Source organism: Anas platyrhynchos, chromosome Z (assembly GCF_047663525.1).
Source record: "Anas platyrhynchos isolate ZD024472 breed Pekin duck chromosome Z, IASCAAS_PekinDuck_T2T, whole genome shotgun sequence".
Classification (NCBI taxonomy): domain Eukaryota; kingdom Metazoa; phylum Chordata; class Aves; order Anseriformes; family Anatidae; genus Anas; species Anas platyrhynchos.
The window spans coordinates 12,704,044-12,723,836 of NC_092621.1; the positions used below are offsets into that span (position 1 = coordinate 12,704,044).

The 19,793-nt window shown below is 43.2% G+C and overlaps 1 protein-coding gene across 2 annotated transcripts in view; it reads right to left on the reverse strand.

Moving 5' to 3' along the window:
* NADK2 (NAD kinase 2, mitochondrial) overlaps positions 1–17,437 on the reverse strand; it is a 33,016-nt gene extending 15,579 nt beyond the window's left edge. Inside the window, exons 1-4 of one of the 2 annotated variants that reach the window (XM_038171048.2) lie at positions 17,056–17,437; positions 1,848–1,936; positions 1,408–1,496; positions 170–251 (exon numbers count right to left, since the gene is read on the reverse strand). In XM_038171048.2, the coding sequence (XP_038026976.1) occupies positions 170–251; positions 1,408–1,496; positions 1,848–1,936; positions 17,056–17,334 (539 nt within the window). In that variant the 5' untranslated portion in view covers positions 17,335–17,437. The remainder of the gene's footprint in view (positions 1–169; positions 252–1,407; positions 1,497–1,847; positions 1,937–17,055) is intronic. The other variant, XM_038171047.2, reaches the window with a different exon arrangement.
* Between the last annotated feature and the right edge of the window lie 2,356 nt (positions 17,438–19,793).

A 19,793-nucleotide genomic window follows, 5' to 3' on the forward strand; every position in this document is an offset into this window, starting at 1 on the left:
ACAACTCGTGGAAACTTTTGTAATAAAACAACAGGTTCACTTGGTATCTACAATCTACTAAGACAGGCATTTGTGACCAGATGCCACAGGCATGCCACATGCATCATGAAAACAGATTCATATTATGCCTGACATTAAACATAGTATCTCTTTCCCAAACAGTTTTTACCTTTCAGGATCAGTATTTACTCCAATAACTGGTTTAAATTTATCAAAGACCTTACTGGCTGCCAACAACATTGTGCCATCACCTACACAAAAAGCAAAACAAAGAATATTAGTTTCTCTTCTCATTCTAATATTCCAAACAAAATAGTTTCACATATATTGCAGTACAACCGTTAACACGCTTTTGTGTCAACAACTGAACAGGTAAGTGGCACAAAAATAAAACGGGACCAGAAAACTGCTGACACCTTTTAAAGCAGAGTAATGACAACTGAATTCAAGATAATAAATGTGCCTGGAAAAAGTATTACTTATTTGACAGCTATACTTGCCCTGGCAACTGAATTTGGCAGAAGCAAGTTTGGAAAGACATTTATGGAGCTTTCTGTTATGTTTATCAGCTGGTAAGAGAAATTATACATTCACACCTCACTTTAGTCTCTAACCTTGAGGATTTCATTGAAATCTGTAACAGTATTATTGGATGCTTCAGGCATGAACATATCCCCTTTGACCTGTTCTGAGTAGTAACCAATAGCTGAGGGAAAAGTGGACCAGTAGGGAGAAGACAATGGCAGTGCAGCATTCAAGTCTACTGCCACAAATGACTGAACATTAAGTGAGAACACAGCAACGCACTGTAGTATTTGCAGCAAGTCACAAAAATAAAACTGAATGAAGTGCTGCAATCTGATGTTAAAAGGAATCAATCAGGTTAGCTGCTCTGTTGGTTTGTCTAATAAGCTCTAAGGAGTGGCACAGGATGCTAAGAAGTTGCATATTTCTACCTGTGCCACCAATTCCAGATATACTGCCATGAAAGCGAACAAAAAAGTTTGGGAAGGGGGACGAAAAGGAAGTATGTTAGTCTCCAACTCATGTTCCTAACAGAGTAGGGTTTAGGGCTACTCATAATCATATAAAAGCAAATATTTTATCCTATTTAGGTGAAAATTACAGTAAATTCCACAATTTCCACCATTTTGCACAAGATAATAGCAAACTTTTCCTAAGTGGCCATACATTGCCATTCACTTCCTAGTGCTACAAATTTCAGATATGAGAGGAAGAAAGGATGGCCACAACCACTGAATTTTGTCATATTTTCTGACAATTATATCAGCCATTTACTTTCAAGATGTGCACATCTCCAGATGCTTTACAGCCTGCAAAATTTATTTGAAAAACATATCTATGAAAACATACTGAAACGTATACCTCCTTTCCATAAAGTCATACCTCCTGCTGATATAACAGCATCTGCCCACCGAACTGTCTCTTCATTATATTCTCGACGTTTAACAAGACGGACTTCTATCCTCTCGTTCCTATAAAGTGCAGGAAAAAGCCTGAATGTGTCCTATATTGTTCCTTGTCACATCCTTCTGAAAAACTAACATGTAATTAAGGACTAAGTACAATTGTATTTGGTTTCTAAGCATTTGATGCTCACACAAACCCTTTAAACCTTTTCCATTTGTTTTCAAGACAGCAATGAAATGTGTTAGCTGAACTGTGCAAGTTCACATTTGTTTCAGGAATAACTGTCCATCTGCATCACCCTGTTTTAAGTATTCCATTTTATTAGGGCTTGTCACACAAAGCTTTCTTCCATTATTTTATACAATCCATGGATATTTGCACTGTTTCTGAAATTCTTAACATCTGTATATTCTTACCGTAAACTGTCTACAACATGCTCCACATTTTTTGTATGAATGCGGTGCCGCTCCAATAGACCAGCGTAATTAGATCCCTTCAAGGCAAGCTGTAAGACAGAAAGCGAAATAGTTAATCATTACATTAAGTACTCTTGGTTGATACATACAGACGCTATTTAAAAAACTATGTATTTTATCTCAACATAAAGATGTCTGGTTTTATAAGCATCCTATTAGTTACATCTCTGTATACATACTAGTCAGCTTACATTCACTTGTTGGAGTAGTTACACAGCCACAGCATCAACCTCTTGAGGGCTCTACACAAACATACAAACAAATATACCACACTGACTTCTATGCCACAGCAGACACTTTGCTTTCCCTGAATTCACTAAGTAAATTTAAACTCTAAGTAAATCTACATCAAACAGCTTAACTAACTACATTCCTCCACCACGTGATGAAAATACTCAAATAGTTTGCTAGTTACCTGAAGAGTTCTAAACTTTGTGCTATAGAGAAAGAGAACAGAAAAAGCAACATGAATGATGATTAAAACATGCATCTTTGAATACTTAGAGCATTAACCTTCAAATTGTATTTGAGCTTAAGTGGAAGCTTGCCAAGTGGTGACAAAGGTAACAGTCCCCTTGCATCAAAACAAAACAAAACAAAAAAGACCCCCAAAACTTAAGGTCAAGCAACGTACTGCCTGCAGTATCACTCCCTGGATGATAGACCACATTTTTCAGATCTGTACCAATAATTTAGCAGTTGCATTCTGGCACCATTTTTCTTGTTCTTCTTGGAAACAATTTAAATACAGGACACTCTTTAGACACCTGTCAGTTCGTATGGGTAAGGCTTAAACGAGCAGGCAGGTAGGTAAGATTTCCACCTGATTATTAGACTTTTTGCAACAGGCTTCTGTCCAAGTCTCAGTCACCAACTTTATATATCCATTCTTCTCCTCACTTATTTAGTCTGTTCATGTGGTGCTGGTACTGCCAAATACATGTCAGTGTGCAGATTAACCCCAATTTGGAAGCAGAAGAAAGAACAAAAAAGGATGATATTAAGTGCAAGGAGTTGATAAATACATTCCTAATGAAGGAGATCCTGTTTGGAGCAGTAGGCTAGGCTAGATCACCTCCTGAGACTCCTTGTAACCTGAATTATTCTATGATTATACTGTCATTGGTTCTTTTTCCCATTCAGTTAAAAACCAATCTACCAGTGTAGAAACAAAAGTTCTCCTAGAGTAAAGAAATTTGTCAGTGCCAGAAGCTTTGAATGGGCACTTCCAGCAATGTATTCATGTGCCTTTATGCAAGGCTGCACATCCTTACAGGACTAGTGGTGCCAGACAGCCGCATCTAATCCTATTTCCATACAGATTCCCACACCACAGAACCCTGCAGTGAAGGGGAGAGGACTGGCACGACACGACAACACCAGTTAACTGCAATCCAATACCCAACAAATGCTGTCTTTCTTCATCTGACACCTATCAATGTCAAGAAATCCAACCACAAGCTAAGCACAAAGATCGGTGCAGAAAAAAAATTAGAGAAGAATGGAATTGGCTGTTCTGGAACTGCATCTCCACTGGTCTCACAGCTGGGATCAAGAAACCTCCAACAGAAAGAGCTCCCAGACTTTGCCTGGACACCATCAACAGCACTATAGGCAGGCAGCAGGAGTAGCTGCCAGTTGTGCTTGGTCACAAGCAAAGATAAAGCCCGTGGGTAACCAGTAAACATCTCCACTGAGCTCTCAAGTCATCCCAGCGAAGCTCGTTAGCAATGGTTTGCTGGGATGCAGGGTGTTCTGTCCTGCTGATTGTCTCACACATTGACCTCTCCTTTCTACTCCCCAGCTGCAATACTGGCACGCTCCCGCACACCTCTTTCAACGGCTCAGTGCTGCACTGGGAAGCCGAATGGTGCCACAGTGGGTAGGGAAAGAGTACGTAAGGCTGTGGCCAGTCGCAGTGCTGCCCACTGCTGGGCTGGTTCTCAACCTCATGCTAGCCAGTGAGTCTGGAAAGAAGGCAGGAAGTAAGAGTATTTGCCACCCACAGACAACACCTGCCCCTGAGCACCACAGGTCTCGTTTGCTAGAACTGGGACTTTCAATTGCCTTCCTGGAGAACAAATTGACCTTGCTTTACTACCAGAAAGGATGAGAAATCCACAGCAAATAACCACTGCACTCAAAAAATCAACAGGGTTACTAAATCAGGGCTCTCATTCATGCCTCCTCTGGAAATATCTGCTGTGAATAAAACACTGCCACCAACAAGCACCTGACGTGCAGACTGTTGCTGCAGCACTCGTTTTTTCAGGCTGCTATTTCCACGAGCTATTACTTCCCCACACAAAGCACAGCCTCCATCTTGCAATTTTATTTACCCCATTTAGTTGCCCAATTTGTCTGCAAGCTACTTTTCAGCTTAGTCCAAGAGAGCTTTTATCTCAGAACAATGACAAAGCAGCAAATCTTTGCATGACCATTTGTAGGCATTTTTTCTCCCAACATCAGTGCCGAGTCATCAGATCGCATTTCTCTGTTATTACTAACAAGGAGAGAGTTGAGTAATTTCATTGCTGAGGAACGAAGTCTCTTCTCTAATTTACATTTGTCTTAGATGTAATAAATTATTATTTCATCAACAGCTTCAGGATGCAGAAGGAATGCTCATCAAGTAAGATACTGATATCCTGATGATTGGCTGAAAATTTCCAGGATAAAGAACAGGTATCAGATATGTGAAGGTCTCCTCTTTGAATCCAACTCCAACAAGTAAGCAAGTATCACTAAGCTACAAGACAAATGGAAAGTTAAAGCCTTTAAATGGCTAAGCTACATCTGTGGGGCTGATGAATCCTCCTAATTTGCAAAAGACCCTAGAGATTACAGGTCTGCCTGTCTAGCTTCATCCCTCTAGCTCAGAGATCAGTAACTCAGAAGTTCATTCACCTGAGATGTCACAGTCACAGCCTGCCTGAGCCTAACCACAGTGAAGTGCATCAAACATGAGTGTTAGAAATCATCTGCTTTTCAGGTAATGACTCCAAATAAGCCCTGTGGTCTGAGGTCAGAGAAATCACAGAACAGCCGAGGCTGGACAGGACCTCTGGAGGCCATCTGGTGCAGCCTCCCTGCTCAAGCAGGGCCACCTGCAGCCAGTGCCTAGATGCCCTTAGCACATCTCCACCCACCTCTGGTGCAACTGCACCCAGGCTCAGTCCCACCTCCAGGGAAGGAGCGTTCTTCAGCATTCAGACAGAGCCTCCTGTGCCCATCCACACCCACGGCCTCTTGCTCTACCTCACACCAGGATCCCAGTGCCACACTAAGCGATCACCAATGTACGTTACTTCTTAGAAGATCTCTGTGATGCTGAGGAAGCTCTGATTTACAGCTGCCACAGCACTCCTTCCACAAGAAAGGACTCTGGCAGATCGCTCAGCTTTCAAAATCCAGCAGCAAGTGTCACGGCCTCCCTACTTACATGGAAGTAACCAGACATGGGTGAAGGGAATTCACTGTCTCCCTCAAAGCCTCCTCTGTGATAGCTAACCCTGCAATTACAGCCCAAAAGAGCAAATCTTCAAATTGCTGTCACTAGGAAAAACAATTTGAAAGCATTTGAGCATTATCTGCCTCCACAACCACCTTGCAAGCAAGGCAAAAAGGTGGCTGCAGTGATTGAGCACAGTGCACAAACACTCACCTGACTTTTAAGGGGAAAAAGCATGTATTAATCTTTACTATTTACATTGTTAAATGTTCAGATAGCTGAGTACATAAAAGACAAGGCAATGACAACCGCAGCTGTAATTTTAGGATCTGAGGGCACAGAATGTCTTACAGATAGCTTTATACTAAATATTGACATTCTTGGCTAAAACATGAGAAAACATAAAACTATTATCACAGCCCAGTGTTGAGTGCGTTAGGTATTGCAAGCTGTGTGGAGGAGCAATCTGATAAAAGCATCAAGTCTAAGTGAAGAAAAATTGAGCTATACCAAATGCCTAATAACACCTACAAAAGCGACTTTGTAAAAGGATGTTTCTTCAGGTTTATTTAAAAAATCCTCATTAATACTCAAATGAAGAGAAACAACAGAGCTCTGACATTTTACAGAAAAACATTCTCATCCAAAGTAATCGTTGTATCTCATTTTACCACTACCTTCTTTGCATGGAATAAGTTGGTTTGATTCATGAAACTGAAGAAAATTAAACAAAAAACCTAAGTATCACAAAGTCATAGTATATACTCCTGCAAAAAAAAAAAATAAAAAGGCAAAATAAAAAACATTACGAAGAACGTTAAGACATACCTACCAGTATAAGAAGTATGTCACAAAACATTTAAATTTCCAGATACAAACTTCCAGTGATACACTTTCAGAAACTGCCAAACTGAAGACTGACTTTCCGGATTTCTGGACAGGCTGGAAAATAAAATGCTAGTCCTACAGAGCTCAGGATCTTCATGCTGGGACGGGCTTGGAATTTATGTTGAAAATGTAAAAACCTGCATGAGGGGGTCACACACAGGCCTGCAGTCCTGTGCAGCAGGTTAAATAATTTTGCCAGTAATGGCAAAAGAAACTGAAAGTACCAATGAAAAGAAGTTATGGACAATAACACAGGAAACGCAATGCTTACCTAGTCTTACTTGCTAAGGCTACCAAACAGGAACAAGATGTTCCTTATTCCTGTGAGGAGAGCAAGGGCAAAACACACAAGAAACATGGCTTAGAGCATAAGGATATTCAGCTAAGGGCGGTATCATCAGAAGTACAAAAAAAACCATAAGTATTCATGGAGTGAGATGAAGAAAGTACAACTATACACCTGTTAATCTGACTTCTACAGCATGCAAAATTGAAAAATAAAATGCTAGAATAAAAACATGAGAGCTACTCTAAATGAAAGCGCACTAGCGTATGAAAACAGGGACAAAATACCCAAAAATACCTTCAGGCCTAATGTTAGTAGTGTTCTTAAACACCACAGCAGAGATGCAGTGCAGAGCACGCTTCCAAAAGACCTTGCATTACAGAATCACAGAATCACAGAATCTCTAGGTTGGAAGAGACCTCAAGATCATCGAGTCCAACCTCTGACCTAACACTAACAGTCCCCACTAAACCATATCCCTAAGTTCTACATCTAAACGTCTTTTGAAGACTTCCAGGGATGGTGACTCAACCACCTCCCTGGGCAGCCTGTTCCAATGTCTAACAACCCTTTCAGTAAAGAAATTCTTCCTAACATCTAACCTAAAACTCCCCTGGCGCAACTTTAGCCCATTCCCCCTCGTCCTGTCACCAGGCACATGGGAGAACAGGCCAACCCCCATCTCGCTAGAGCCTCCTTTAATGTACTTATACAGAGTGATAAGGTCACCCCTGAGCCTCCTTTTCTCTAGGCTGAACAAGCCCAGCTCCTTCAGCCGCTCCTCATAGGACTTGCTCTCCAGGCCCCTCACCAGCTTCGTCGCCCTTCTCTGGACCCGCTCAAGCACCTCGATGTCCTTCTTGTAGCGAGGGGCCCAAAACTGAACACAGTACTCGAGGTGCGGCCTCACCAGAGCCGAGTACAGGGGGACGATCACCTCCCTAGCCCTGCTGGTCACAGTGTTTTTGATACAAGCCAGGATGCCGTTGGCCTTCTTGGCCACCTGAGCACACTGCTGGCTCATATTCAGCCGACAATTGGAGAACACACTATGATGAGCAGAATGTGGTTTGATGGAGCTGTGCTCCCTCAGGAGCCATAAGAAAGGCCTGCACTGAATGTCTCGAGAAAGCTTTTACCACAGCCATGGTTTTGCCTGGGAAAAGGTTATTTTCTTCACAGAGACTGGTATAACGCTGTGGTTTGGATTTTTGATGAAAACACACTGATGGGATGGTTGCTGTTGAGCAGTGCTCACACAGAGCCCAGGACATTTCAGCTTCTTGATGAGGGGCTGGGGCTGCACCAGGAGCTGGAGGGGACAGGGACAGGACAACAGGCTCAGGCTGGCCCAGGGGGCGTCCCACACCGTGTGCTGCTGTGCTGAATGATAAAACTGGAGTAAAAACAGAGGAAGGGGAGGGGAACAGCTCCCTCAAGTTATCTCAGCCTGTGAGTTCTCATATTTTTACCTTTCTGCTTCTCTCCCCCATCCCACTAGGGGAGAGCAGGCGAGCCAGAGGCCATGTGGTGCTGAGCTGCCTGCCAGGGCTAAGCCACCAGCCCTCTCTGGTGCCCAGCATGGGGCTCCAAGGGTTCAAAGCAATGACAGATGTGATTGGAGCATGCTAGACCGAATTTAGACTTCTGCTTAGCTGCCAATTGGCAGGCTCCCATGCTTGCCACGGGGCTTGCTTGCCTTACTGTATATTATAGTCCAGTGCTTGCCAGTGACTGCTTTTGCTTCAGCTGCTGGCCATACTCCTTGTCATCTTTCCTTGCTGTGCTTGGGAACGTCCTGATAACAGCCACAGCCACACTCTAGGGCTGGCCCATGGCCAGGGCATCACTGCTGTCCCCGTGCTGCTCTACTGGACAGGCTGGAGCTCCAGAGTGAACTCACATCAGAGGGACCACGACCTGTGGACAAGCCCACGCAGGAGCATGTACACCCCTGAGTGTCTGTGGCCACGAAGAAGTCCAAGATGCAGCAAGAACACCCTGCAGTGGCTGTGGATAAGGCCATGCTGTAACACCTTGAAGTGTCTGTGGCCATGAGGAGGACTACAACACAGGAAAAGGGCACAGCAGAGCAGAGACACCTCACAGTGACTGTGGATAAGTCCACATTATAGTAGGCAGACCTCTAAAGGGACTGTGACTCCTGTGTAAGGCCATACAGGAGCAGGTACACCTCTAAGGGACAAGCCCAGGCTGGAGCAGGGGTGAGGGGAGGAGTTCATTGCAATGTTACACCTTAAGGCCTGGCCCAAAAGGACAAGAGGTGAAGATTGTAATGGATACACCTTTAAACTGTTGTTAACCCATCCCATGATTTGAGTAGCATGTTATAGGAGGGAACCCATAGGAGAAACTACAGCAGGAATCCCTGCCACTAGCGAGGCCAGGAGCAAGGGCCAGAGTTCATGGCAATGCCAAACTCTGCAGCCTGGTCCAAAGGGACCAGGGTGGAGATTGTAACGCATATACCTTTGGGTTGGTGTAACCCATGATCCGAGTTGCATGTTATAGTAAGTTCCATCACAGGAACTACTCAAACCAAGAGAGGATGAGCCTCACAAGAAGCAGTGCAAGTGCAGCAGTGACCAGACCCGAGGTGGCTTTGGCATCCAGTAACTCCACACAACACACCGCCCCTCCTGTCCTGGGAGAGCACACAGGGAGTAACTTGGTCACATACAGAGACCTCAGTGCACATTGTACAGACATTTGGGGGACCACGGGGTGGTCCCCAAAATAAGGGGATGATATCTGTGTATTAATCAAAGGGTGGTGATCAACAAACACGTACCAGAAAGTGTGGGACCTGTGCATAATGTCAATGGTATGGAATAACAGGAGGATTCAACCTGGTTTCAGCTGTGATAGAGTTAATTTTCTTCAGAGAGCCTCATCTGATGCTGTTTCAGATCTTTGATGAAAACAGAGCTGATAACACACTGATTGATGGCTTAGCTGTTGCAGAGCAGTGCTTGCCAGTGCAGTACAAAGCCAAGGATTTCCTTTCTTGTGCTGCCCTTCTACATGAAGATAACTGGCAAGCTGCACCCTTTGGAGGAAGCTCTGATTTACAATTGTCGCAATACTCCTTCCAAAAGAAGGCAGTTTGAGAGGCCACTCAGCTTTCAAATCGTTTCTTCTTTTTCCAGAACTAGAAACAGCTTTGAATATAGCATGCAATTCAAGCAATACACTCAGTTTCCCTGACAAATAAGAAACACTGATTCAACATTTGCTTAAAGGACCAGGGCCTAAGACTGGCAATCTATAATTACATGCAAGTAGTTTTCCCATGCTCTGGTGTTATCTCCTACATATATTAAATCTTCATTTCTCATGTTAAAAACAAGCACAGTTTTCCTCACAAGTCAAGCAAACGTTGAGCTTTCTCATTTCTCCTCACCTGTATTTAAAAGTTCAATCACACATTAAGCTTCCCTATTTCATACCACAAAAACAACCTGCATACTAATGTGTTGGGATTAAAGCATGGCTCAGTTTCTGGATTTTAGAGAATGATGTACAAAGGCAAAGGCAAAATACACCGAGCAGTTGGTCACAGTAGAACCTGCCCAGTGGAAACCTGCACCTTGGAGGCATGTTTCAAGCATGCCAGAGAGAAGGGCCTGCAAAAGGCACAAGCACAACCCTGGATCTTCAGGAAGTTTTCCAGCATCAGCTGGAACTGATAGGAGATTCAAACTTCTAGGTTCATAGAACAGATAACCTCATTTGGGAACCGTACCAGCCTTCATGGTAAGTGTAGGACAGCGTGCCCACCTCAACTTCTTGTAAATACATACGAATTATCCAGACAACAAACACGGACCATTTGCAAGCCTCAGTTGCTGTATTTATACTAATTTATGGCCTTCATGGGAGTCACCCAAAGTTCTTAAACTTCTCAAAAGTGAACTATGTTCTCCTACATGCTTTTGCACTACAAATACTAAATGCAACAAGTCTGATCTTCCATGGTTGGTAGAGGTGAAAAAACAAAAAACAAAAAACCACAGACTCTGTGATCATCAAATTTGGAAAATAAATTCGTCAAATTTAAGCCTTTACTGAAAGACTCAGGCGCAGTGAATTGATGCTTTGTTTGATAAGCCCATGGCTGAAACTTTTGCTAACAAAAATACAGGCTTCAGCACAATCATGCCTGCAGTGCAAGTGGGTTAACCCATCCTGGGATACTCAGATCTTCCAGGGACATTCAGTCCAGGTAACCTCAAATAGCAGGAATGCTCTGAAGCCCTCTCTGAAGCAAACCTAAGAAACAGTTTCACTGAGAAGAGGCAGGTCCTGGGTAAACTTAGGATGCATTGATTTCAGACGATTTAATAGCTAAAAAGCACAATTCACAAACTCAACATCTTGTTTAGAGGACAGATTTAATAATGATCAATTGCCTTAGCTAAGGTAGCAAAGAAAGACACAACTTTCCAAAACAAAGTCCTATTGAGGACAACCTAGGCTCAACGTTCAATTTCTCTGCAAAGCTTTCAACGTGATTTGAGTCTTCGATTTCAAAGTACTGCTGAGTTGCAGCCTGTAGGCATTAAGCCCAGTTCCTCTCTTCCTTCCCAGTCTGGGTCATGAGTTACTATACAAACTGTTCCCAGCAGTCTGGCCTTCCTGTACACTGTTTCTAACAGTGCTGTATGTCACCTCTCCTTCTGTAGTATACCAGTGAGCTGCTTTAGCTAGGAAACATTTTGCTTACACTTCTCTTGCGTTTTTTTCTTCCCAACAACTTAGACCTCACTCTTTCATTATGCAGTGACAACCTTTCAAATGCTGCCTCATTCCCACTACCGAGTAATGCTTATGAGGCGTTTTGTGTATCATAGCATTTTGTAATTCATTACTTCTGTAGTAGCTGACTTTCACGATCTCTGCACTTGGTAAGTGAAGCTGGCAACACTATTTCCCTGGTGCTTTTAAAGATGCTGCCTTGGGGTAAGTGTTTTATCTACAGGTGAACAAAAGTAATAATGCCATGGTCTGTTTAAGAGTTCTTCATCTACTAAATTGAAGCATTGCCCTTTTAACCACAACTGAAGAATCCACATAATGGTTTGTAATTTGAAGGCTAATACAGAACATGTTGTGTTAGTTATAAACACATCAGTAGCTACTTTCTGCATTAACAGCTTTCTAGCAGTCCAGGCAATTTAATCTTTCAGTATGATACTAACATAACTAGTTGTGATTTATGACATTAATTATTTGAAAACAATATCAAAGACTTTAAAAAAAAAAAGCCTTTTTGGCTGTATAAATTATTAGATCCTTGATGAGACAGGTGAAGTTAAGTTTAATTTAGGCACAACAGAATGCCCTACTTTCACATCTATTTACTATATATGACTAAGTGTATTTGAATGGGGTGTTGGAAAAACAAACACTGCGGGAAAAGGAATTATGTTTTAGTCATTTTCCAGACACCTCTCATGACAGAATGACAACCTAAAAGGTTGTGTTCATTGTTTTTAAATAAAGCAGCAACCCAACCTACTGAGCACCGAGGCACGTATACCAAGTTTCAAAACCAAAACCACTCTGGAATTGCATAACATGAACTACATGTTACCCACCTCAATGTTTTCAGCAAAGTAGCTCCAACTTTTTATTTATGAAATAGCATCTCTAGCTTTACGTAATTGCAATATACTGTAATCTGCCTTGACTTCTTCATGCTTTAAATTCAGTAGACAGGTTTTATTTTATTATTATTTTTTTTTTAGCTTTTCAGGGTGAGGTGGAGTCAACTATAGTTCTGCCAGTTTTTAAACACTCTTTATGCACTCCACAGAGGATAATCTGCTGGTATAGTTCACATTACAGAGCAAGCAACCAGAGACAGCTAGTCTGAATTCATCAGAATGATAAAAAGCTTCAGGTCACCACCTCATTTGTTAATTAAGTCTCCGTTAAAAATACTACCTTCTTATACAATTGAATCCACAGGTCAATATGTACCCTAAAGCATACTACTTTTTCAAATAGCTCAAGTTTTAAGAAGAAAATACAAAGGCTTTACATTTTTGAAAAAATGGGTTACCTGACTTCATTTAAAAATTCCAATTTGGTTAACTCTTCATTTTGCATATTACTTTACATTTCTATTCCCTTCCTTCTGTTTATAAAAATCCTACTGTTTTAAAAATACCCGAGTAACATTTTCTGAAGAGCATCATAGTGGATCAAGGGCATTTGGACTGAAATGCAGATCTCAAACAGAAATCTAGAGAGCAAAAAGCCTGCCTAGCTGCTGAAAAGAGTACCTTGGTATAGCAGTATGAAACTCAGAAACCTGAAACTCTACTAGTTAGGAAAGGTAATTTAGAAGTGATACCAAAAAATGCTATCTTTTTGCCATCTAATGTGAAAGAAGGTAAAGAACTTTCCGTAATTTAAAAAAAATCACTTATCTGGTTGGAGATACAATAGTTTATTTTCCTAAAGAGAGTTCTCTCTAGATATGAAAATTTTAGTGCATAGATCAGTAACAGCTGGTGCTGGAAGCATCTATATAAAGGAGGGCTGAGTGCACACACACATGCGTGCACACCTTTAATGGATTTTGTATTTTGGTGCACAAGAACTCACCAGCTCAAGCCAAGCCTTTCCCATCTGCTTGGAGGAACAGACAACACCTCCCTTCCTGACCAGTTCTGCTTACTATGTTTTTGGTGCCTTATATTAATGATGAGCTCACATCGTGCCTCTTTCAGAGGCAGCAACACATTGCAACAGAGTGCCCTTTCTCTATCCAATTACCAGTTTTCAAGAAAGCTGTAAAAACTTCATATTTTCGGGATGACCATCCCTGCCAGTTTGTTGCAGTAGTCTGAAAGAGCCAAAACTTGTTCCAAAGCTTCAATTCCTTGCTTTCCCTTGCCATTTCAAAGACACATAAAACAGTCAAAACAGCCTACCAACTGCAGTCCACATTAAAATATCTTCCTCTAATTAAGAAAAAAAAAAAAAAAGGCAACATTTCACTTGACAAGATGTTTCAAAGGTAGTTAAAACTGCATATGAAGCGTGTTTGGACAGCTAACTGATCTTTCCTAAATACCTTCCAGCAGTGACAAGTCAGCAACTACATGTCAATTGCTCTGTCAAGCTGGAAAGAACAGGACTCGGAGGAAATTAGCTTTACCTATTAATGGGACAGTGATTTCTCTGAGAATTATATAAGGAATACAGCTTTGCCTGCTCTGTATGAGTTTTCTGAGAGTGAAATAAAGGGATGTGTATGGCAGTGAAATTCTTGCAGCACATACAGTAGCTTTCAGTATTAACAGACTGGATTGTTCATTTTTTGTGATGGGCTGTATTTAGATGTTTATCCCACCATCCAGGTCAGACAAAATTCAAACTGCTGTCAATTACAGTAAGCAAACTATTTGTAGCGACTTCAGAAAGCAAGTAATATTTTTATTTAACTTTTACCTAATAACTGCAAGTGTCCCTTCCATACAATACAATAGTCTCCTCAAATATCAACTGAGTAAATAAAAGAGGTCCTGCATGATATGATGCAAGATGCTTTAAAAAATATTGCATCATTAAGTGTTGAGTTATTTGGGGGTATTTTTCGTCCCAGGTATTAGAAGAGAAATACTGTTACACATTTCTAATTTCCTTTCAAAACTAAAGATACTGAAAACATCTCCTGTGTAAGTTACATTCAAAGCATATAATCACTCTTTCCAGAATAGTTCACAATTAGAATACTCATGAAAAAAGTCAGACATGTCTAGGTGTGGTTATCAGCAGCTTCAAGACTTATTTTTAAAGTGTGCAAGAGCATCTACCAGAAGACCCATGAAAACATCCACTTGGGGTAAAGCATGCATGACACGTACGTAGAGACGCAATGAAAGATTTAATCTTTTACAGATCTCCTAAATACTCTCAGTGTTTACTCTCTCTCATCATCTCTCCCCCATCTGTTCTGCTTTTCTGCTGTCTGGGTTGTTTCTTCACCTCTCCTGTCTATTTGCACTGAGAAAGAATCCAGGAATTCTGACCTTGTTGCTTTGACTTGCAACCTTTAGCAGTGTTTGTGAAGTACAAATTACTTGGTGTGTCCAAAAAAAGGCCACAGAAGAAGTCAGGCCACAGCTCCTAAGGGCCTGCATTTCCTATTAGAAGTGTCAGAGTCCGCTTCTATACCAAGAGAGTCTGCTTCATGGAGTATGCTACAATTTATACAGCATAATACATATGATATATGCTGTGATTTAGATTTTTTCCATATACAATGGAGTGTGCCAGTGATTTATATTTAGATTCTTTGAACATAAAAGAAGTTCTATTTAATTTGAGGCTCAAAGGCACATATGCAGTGTCACTTCTGCATTAAGTGGCTTACTGTATTTTCTGCCTTCATGCATAAACACACTGACTGCAACACCTAAATTTCCTGTCTCAGCAATCAGACACAACTGCTTAAGCCCACAACCATCATAATTTGTCCTACACTGAAGTCTGATGCTTGCAAGTGGGCATGTCAGCTACCTTCCAGAGAACTGCAAGTATCTCTCCTGCTCACAACCAGCAGGCAAATGACCCCAGGTAACACGTCCTAAATCCAAGCCACCAACACTACAGAGGTATTAAATTGGACTTCCTTATTAAAGATTTCCAGTGTCTGGACTCCTGAAGATCTGTGTCAGACCATGTACCCCTCTGCTGGTATGGCATCCCTCATGCTGCAACACTGCCACACACAAATGAGCTCCAGAGTCACCTGAGCCCCTGCAAAAATAACACAGTCCTCACCACCACCCCTCCTGGGTTGCTAGCAGCTTACACCACCAGGTGAGCCACATTTCTCCTGTATACTTTCACTTCCACTCTTTGCCACCACCTCATCATCTACAGCCTTCCATGTGACCCTCGATTCCCACCTTGTTCCCCGTTTCACCTTTCTACGTGACTAACCTCCCATGCCAGATTCACGTCTGCTTTGTGGCCTTCGGTTAAACTGAGAGTCACCCTGGGTGGCGACAGCAGGGACACCCTGCACTTCTGTGCTCACTGGCCTCAGCTTCAGGGACACCAGCAGCCTTGGGAGCAGCTTCTGCAGTCTTCAGCGGAGAAGCAAGGACAAAGGGAACAGAGTGCAACTAACCTCAGGAAACAAAAAACATCACATTCCAAGGCTGCCCTTAACAAATGTGGCACAGATAAGGACGTACATTTTGCAGAGATTGCTGTCCACCTGAGACAGAGTAAGAACCTTCTGAGTTTTCACCTAATGTGTTTGCTGAGACTGCTGTTAGCTCAGAGACCAAGGGAAAAAAATCTGAGACCCAAGTCACAGCAGACTAAATACCGGCCAGCTAAAGAACATGAGCAAGGGCAATTCTCCTTGCTGTCTTCATTCCAGTATTTCTTGTCATATTTCAAAGATATAATTCTGGAAAAATCTTCAGTGTTCTTGCACAAATCTTTGTATTCCACCACCCCGCCTCAAAGAACCTAAATAAATACTGGTAAACACATACTTAAGCAAGTTAGACTTTGGCTACCTGAAGACACTCAGTTTTACTGCTGCAGTTCCTCATGTGGAAGTACTGAGGGGGAAGCTAGATTTTTAAAAAGGCACCGATTCTAGAAAAAGAACACCCCCCACATGGAGAATTCTTATACCTGCAATTATCCGCAAAAGGACGCACTCTAAGATGCCTCCACAACCACTGCAATGGGGCAGCGTGCGTTCAGTGCTACTTTTTTGTTTTTAATGCATCTTCAGCTGCTACAGGTCACCCACCCAGCAGAACATGTTGTTTCTGAGAGAAGAGAACTGAAGCTGGCTGTAGTTATATATTATTTTATATATATATATTCAGGCAAGAGCACCTTCCAGGACATTCAGCGCTTACTAACAACATTGCTCAGTAACTGATTCACTGCTCCAGCCTTGCCTGTTCACAAGTAGGTAGGGTGAAGAACAAGCAGATTTTATTCTTTTTGGGTTTCAGTGTGCAATGAGGGATCAAGCTGATTCCCTACATGCTTCACTGCAAGACATGCCTCCTCAAGAGATGCTGAAACATAGAAGAGCAGCCTCATGGATGAGGCAGTGCTTTTCTACGGCACGAAGGCAAGTACAGGGATACTTCACCCACATGCGCTGACAGCAAGAACACATGGTACATTTCCATGTTAAATGTGGTAACGTGTCCAGTTTGACTACTTAGGAGAGCTTTATGGAGCAATAGAAATTCAAGCGTGAGGAATTCCACAGCAGACGGACGGCCACCTGAAGTGCACAGGGAGATATAGAAAACGTGAAGAATCCTCTTACTGTAGGTACACACTCCTTAACCCTCGATCTTCACAGAGCAAGGCAAACCTGCCGCCCGTTCCTCCTACCGAAAATTAAAACCCGTTTGCAGATTTCAACCCACCGTGGGCTGCAACGGACCCAGGCTAACGGCTCTCACACACACACACCACACACACCCCCCCCGCCTCACCAGCTGCCGGAGGTCGTCCTCGGAGAGCCCTGCGTAGCGGTACCGCTGCTGCTCGAACTCGTACCGCGTCGTCTTGGCCACCACCGCCACTCGCGACGGGCGGAACCCGCCAACCCCAGCCCGGACACCTCCGCCGTTACCGGAGCACGGCCCCGTCCCGGTGCCGGTCCCAGTCCCGGTCCCGGTCCCTGCCCGCTGCCGGAGCAGCGCGGAGCGGCGAGCGGCCGCCCGGCCGCCGAGGCAGAGGGAGCCGCAGCGGGAGCCCCGCCAGGCGGACATCGCCGCCGCCGCCCCCCGCCCGGCTCCCCTCAGGGCAGCGCAGCCCGCCGCCGGCTCGCGCCACGGCTCTGCGGCGGCCCCCGCGGGGGCGGGGCGGCGGGGCCCAGGCGCATGCGCCGCCACCGCCCACAGCCAGGGCATGCGCGCCTCGCCTGCCCGCCGGGAGGGGCGGGGCGCGAGGGGAGCGCGGGCGGCCGTTGGGGCGGGGTCCCCGTCCCAGTCACCGTCTCTGTCCCCTCAGCCCCGTGGCGCTGAGGGGTGTCCCCTGTTCCCCCACTTTTCTGTGCTGGTTGCTCGTAAAGAAATAAAGGCGGCGGTGCCCTCTGATTTAGCTCGTGGAGATAGGAGCTGGGGCTTAACCTCGGCTCTGGGAAGCCCGAGGCGGGGCGGTTGTGGCAGGCGGTTAAACCGGCCTCTGTGAGGAGGAGGAGGGCTGGGAAGGGTTCCGTGTGCGGGAAGGGGGAAGCGCCGAGCCCGAGGGGGCTCTGATAGTGGGTAAAGTCCGGCTTCTGGTCGTGGTTGTTCCGGTCTTTCGTGGGTTTATGGCAGGGTTGGTGGAAAGCAGCAGGGCTGGGGAAAGACCTGTGGGGAGCACTGCCTCATGAACTAACGTAAACAAAGTTTACCTTTGGCAAATGCAGGAAACAAAACAAAAAGGAGGGAAAATAATCGATCCTGAGCTACTTTCTATTACTGTAAGTGAGCTACTTGGAAACATCGCTTTTTTTTTTTTCTCTCTTTTTTTTTTTTTTTTAACCATTTCAAAAAACTGCCTTACTCGGTATTCTTTTTCGCACGTAGCACATCTACACTGAAGGCTGCATTCACGCACGTTTCTCTAATTACTCATCTTGTGCCTGGTTTTCCCCGAGGGGAAGTCACGTCTCTCTCCATGCAGGCAGGCTGAAGCTGCAGCTTTTTACCTGTAAGTGCAGGGTTTTTTTTCCATGGGACTGTTAAGCAGGAGAGTCCTCGGAAATCCGACTAGCTAAAGGCATTCTGCCATTCCCTGCTATTGTATAATAACAATACACGAGCTCCATCCAGTCTTTACTGATGACAGGTAGTAGGATTTTCTATCTACTGATTAGCTTAGCCTTGAAGGGTGCTACTACAAAGCAGATTACCAGAGGGTAATTAACCATAACTAATTCCCTTGCTGACCAGAAAATACCTCATTCTGTATAACCATTAACTTCTAGAGTGTACAAAGCAGTAGATAATATGATATCTGGAGAACAAATGGAAATAAGAGGTTTTGCAAATTTATGGCTCTGTTCTGCATCATATCTACTTTATAGCTTACGACGTGACAATTGGACTGCTCTAGGGATCTGCACTTCATGCATTACCTATTTATATTGAACTGTTTTGATTACTGATCACAAATCAGCTTCAACCGCTTTGTCAAGCTTGGATAGGGAACAGCATTTTATCCTGAAGACACACATGCCTCAGAGTAAAGGCCATGATAGGATCTTTTGAATTAATGCCCACTGCAAACATTATAGGCATGCAACCTTAAAATATATATTTTAAAGTGTAAATTCAAAATGCCGTAAGATATCCTAATTTTCTGGAAGCAGAGCTGAAGGACAGAGTATAAAGTGACTCATCCAAGAAGATGACTGCCAAAAGGGAGTCTCAGACAAACTATCTGAGAGGTACAGAGATCTTAACGACACCCCCGTCTACATTTGGAAAAAGGTTTAAACTTTCCATAACACATAAAATAGAGTTTGTATAGTGTTACAATTTGCATTGTACTTTATAGATGGGCCTACTTCCAAAACATTCAATAAGACTGCTTAACCTCACCCTCACTACACCTTCTCATGAAACATACACTTGGATACATCAGAATAAGATGCAAGAATCTGTAAAATGACACATTACTCGTTTTGAATTATATTCACGTTTGTCACTTACGAGATGAAGTATGTCCCATCTTCAATGGCTTCAGAGAAATACATCCGGTGCATTAAAAGACAGATAGGCTCATGCAAAATCAACAAGCATGGGAATTTAAGCATGGTATACTTATAAGAAACGACTATGCAGCAGGGATGCATTTGCACTGTAAAAATTTTCTATCTTGTGGCTGACCACAACCAAAGTTATATATCCCATGTGATAAAGGACACCTCAGTACTGCCTGCAGCAAGGAAAATGCTTCAAAATAACATTAATTTTAGACATCAAGGAGTTATAGTACAGGTCAATTTCATGACAAAAATCCATAGAAGACCAGGCTGGACTTCAAAAAACAAAACAAAACAAAACAAACAATGGTATATAAGAAACGTAAAAGTATTAATTCTGTGTGACAAAATAATATACCTGGAATAATTTCTAAGTCACAACTAATTTATTCCTGTCATTACACTAGCTGGAAAACTGGCAGTGCATGACTGTGCCAGCAGTTTTATATGGTTGTCCAAATGTAGCCATTTTTCATC